At 30.8% G+C, this 3,187-nt stretch overlaps 1 protein-coding gene across 1 annotated transcript in view; it reads left to right on the top strand.

Annotated features, from left to right (window-relative positions):
- Positions 1–1,021: 1,021 nt before the first annotated feature.
- LOC108913782 (E3 SUMO-protein ligase RanBP2) overlaps positions 1,022–3,187 on the top strand; it is a gene marked incomplete at its 3' end in the record, with an annotated part of 18,379 nt that continues 16,213 nt past the window's right edge. Inside the window, exons 1-2 of the mRNA XM_023456000.1 lie at positions 1,022–1,199; positions 2,008–2,233. Coding sequence (XP_023311768.1) covers positions 1,128–1,199; positions 2,008–2,233 — 298 coding nt within the window. The remainder of the gene's footprint in view (positions 1,200–2,007; positions 2,234–3,187) is intronic.

The raw sequence follows: 3,187 nt of genomic DNA, 5'->3' as shown, positions 1-3,187 counted from the left end.
TGAGAGACAGACAGTATCTCAGATATGCTGTCTCACTCTAGCACGCCGCGATTGGTTGAAGCATTCATTTCCAACCAATCGTGACGTGCTAGAGTGAGACAGGATGTACTGAGGTACTGTCTGTTTCTCTCGCACACTCAGCCACAATTTTCGCAATGGCATGCCTCCAGTAGTATATGCTCGAAGGATCCGCCATATTCTTAGCGACTTTTCCTAGGGTGGGGGTATTTAAAAATTGTCAATTGCCATACGGAATTCATTCATATAAATCATATATCATTTAAGATTCCCTACTGATTGATTAGTAATATTAGTATACATTATATATTTTGTGTAGTATACTGTGGTGCTGAACTTGTAGAATTGAACGCGGGATATCAATATCGGAAATCGGGACAGTTACACTTGTATTGGTTGGTTGGTTGGTTGGTTACATACTAGATCTGCCGAAGAAAGTAAATGCTACGTTATAAATTCAGTTTATTAAGAAATATTGTTAATAACTAAATTTTGTAAAATAAAAATTGTTTACAATAATATTAATTTCACATTTCATAGAACGAAATTTATGTCCAGTTATTGAACTGACCCTTGCACTATGTCCATCTCGCTCACTCTATAAACTGGTGGACCCATTGTTCCCGATTGTTCTACCTACCGGTTGTGGATTTATTCTCAATCAAGGATTTTCATTCTCACAGTTCTATTTACATCGATTATCGATGTCTATTTAGACATAGATCTAAATAAAAACAAGTATATTTAGAATTAAATCATGATTCATGATTCTCATCACCAATTTCTGAAGGTTGGCAGCTATTGCAAGCGCCTTCACAATGCAAACTTTTTATTGTTTCAAAGAATCGTTACCATAGGACGTACAAATAAAAATAAGCCTGATTGCTCAAAGGAAATGAATTAATCATATGCGACGTAAAGCTACAACGCTTGTGCATTAACCTTTAGAATTTATTGAAATTCAACTGCCAAATTCGAAGGTAAAGCAAAATGGTGGTTGATAGTACTGGTTGTAGATGTATGTCCGGTAACGTCTAGTAATTATATAGTTATTAGAAATATTAACCAGTTATTGTGTCGTCTTTATACATGCGTATTGTTACCTAAAAATGTTTAAAACAAAATTAGAAGTGGACAGACATGTAGATAATAGTTTAAAAAAGATAAACAACGAGACCGAGGTAAGCATTTTTTTTGATACTGAAGCCATGCCGGTGAAAATAATAGCCGTTGGGACCAATTTTTTTGTATTAGTTTTTGTTTTAATGTATAGAATATTTTATCAATTTCATCAAATACTCGTATAAAAATTGTCATTGCCAAATAGTTTTGTACTCTATTTTTAGATTATTTCTATGCAAGGGATATCTTCATGCTGGCGGGAATTTATCTAAAAAAAAACATTTATATACAAAACGCCACACGGGCAGATATATAAATTCAAATAGCAAAAAAAGCTGCAATAAAATATGCACCCGATTGAATTGTAACAGAATCACATCGGCGTTTTATGTTTTGAGATATGTCACTATTATTGAAAATAAAAACGTAGTAGTTTACTGATTGTGTCTGTGAAATTGATTTTTTTGGTAACACTTATACAATAGAATCTTTACAATCCGTCACTTCACTACACCAGCACGTCCAGTAATCCGGCGTTATTTTTTTCCGGGTTTGTTTATTATCCTTGAAGAATACAGTTTATACAGTTATAGTTTAGTTGAAAGATTATTTTACAGAAACATAAAAACATTACAATATACTATACACTACTATAATATGTATGTATCTATGTACCAATCTCTTTGTTCATAAACAATTAAAAGTAACGTTTTTTAATTTAATACTGTTTACACATACATTTTCCATTAACGTGAATTTTCCACTACTCCGGCACTCTTAGGTTTTTAATTGTGCCAGATTAGCGAGATTGTACTATACTCAAAATATATTTCTATTAGGTATATTGATAAACACCTCTTATTTCAGAGAAATCTAAGATGTTTCTCATTTGCAAAGCTGTATTTTAATGTTGGTGACTATGAACAAACTTGTCGTTACGTCTCTTCATATTTAACTGTTAAGCCAAAATCACCGGAAGGATATCAACTGCTGGGAAAAGCATTAGAAAAATTAAGTAAAAAGGAAGCTGCGCTCGAAGCTTATAGAACTAGCTTACAGCTTGATCCTAAGCAAAACAATTTAGTTATAAAGGGTAAGTAACGTATTATAAATAGTTGTATTCGGGAAAACGTATAATCTCATACAGTGTTAAGGCACAGAATTATAACACCAGAAGCGACAGCTGGCTCTTTTCCTTTGATCTCGCCGTGTCAAATTTCGATGACCTTCCGCCATTATTTTGTAGGTATAGAGAAGCGCCAAATTTAAAAGTGACAACAATCAGTTGTGTTGTTTATATAAACTTTTTTTTATTCATTGAATAGAGATTTACCTACATAAATATGGTGTGGATTCTTCTTAATTTTATGGTATACTTTATTTCAGTAATTTATTTTATATTTCATTCATAAAATAAGGCATAGTGACAGCTTGTTAGATAAATATAATTATTATATAGCAAGTACTTATATATTTTCATTATTTCATTCATCATTACGTACTTGTCTATAACACTCTCTTATTGTTGATGATAACAATAAATGAAAATTAAAATAAAATATTTAATCATAATTTGTGTTGATGATACTAAAAAAATTTACGTTTTGTGCCCTGGACAGTTCTGATTATTTTTTGTTTTTAAAAAGAAGTTTTAGAAAGAAGAAATGAAAAAATTAAGTGAATTTTTTAAGCGATATTTTTATTTAATTAAAATTTACAAAATACAAACAAATTTTCTTATATGAAATAAATACAAGTATGTATCTTAAGTTAAGATACATACTTGTATTTATTATTAACTGTCAGTTGGTATGTTATATTTAAGAATATAAAAAATATAATACTACAACGAACTAACACCCACGAACAACACAAACTGTTCCACCTTTTCTACTCATGATATTATACAGAAATAAAAAAGTATTTATGCACGAATACAAGAAATACAATAACTGTTGACACACGCGTCAAACATAAAATATTTTGAGGTTGACGGAAATACCTACAAAATAATGGCGATTTTCGCACATGCGCACTCGAAAAAAAA

The sequence above is a fragment of the Anoplophora glabripennis genome, unplaced genomic scaffold, assembly GCF_000390285.2.
Source record: "Anoplophora glabripennis isolate ALB-LARVAE unplaced genomic scaffold, Agla_2.0 scaffold1095, whole genome shotgun sequence".
Classification (NCBI taxonomy): domain Eukaryota; kingdom Metazoa; phylum Arthropoda; class Insecta; order Coleoptera; family Cerambycidae; genus Anoplophora; species Anoplophora glabripennis.
The sequence above is the reverse complement of the archived record's forward strand: the minus strand, read 5'-3'. Positions and strand labels throughout refer to the sequence as shown.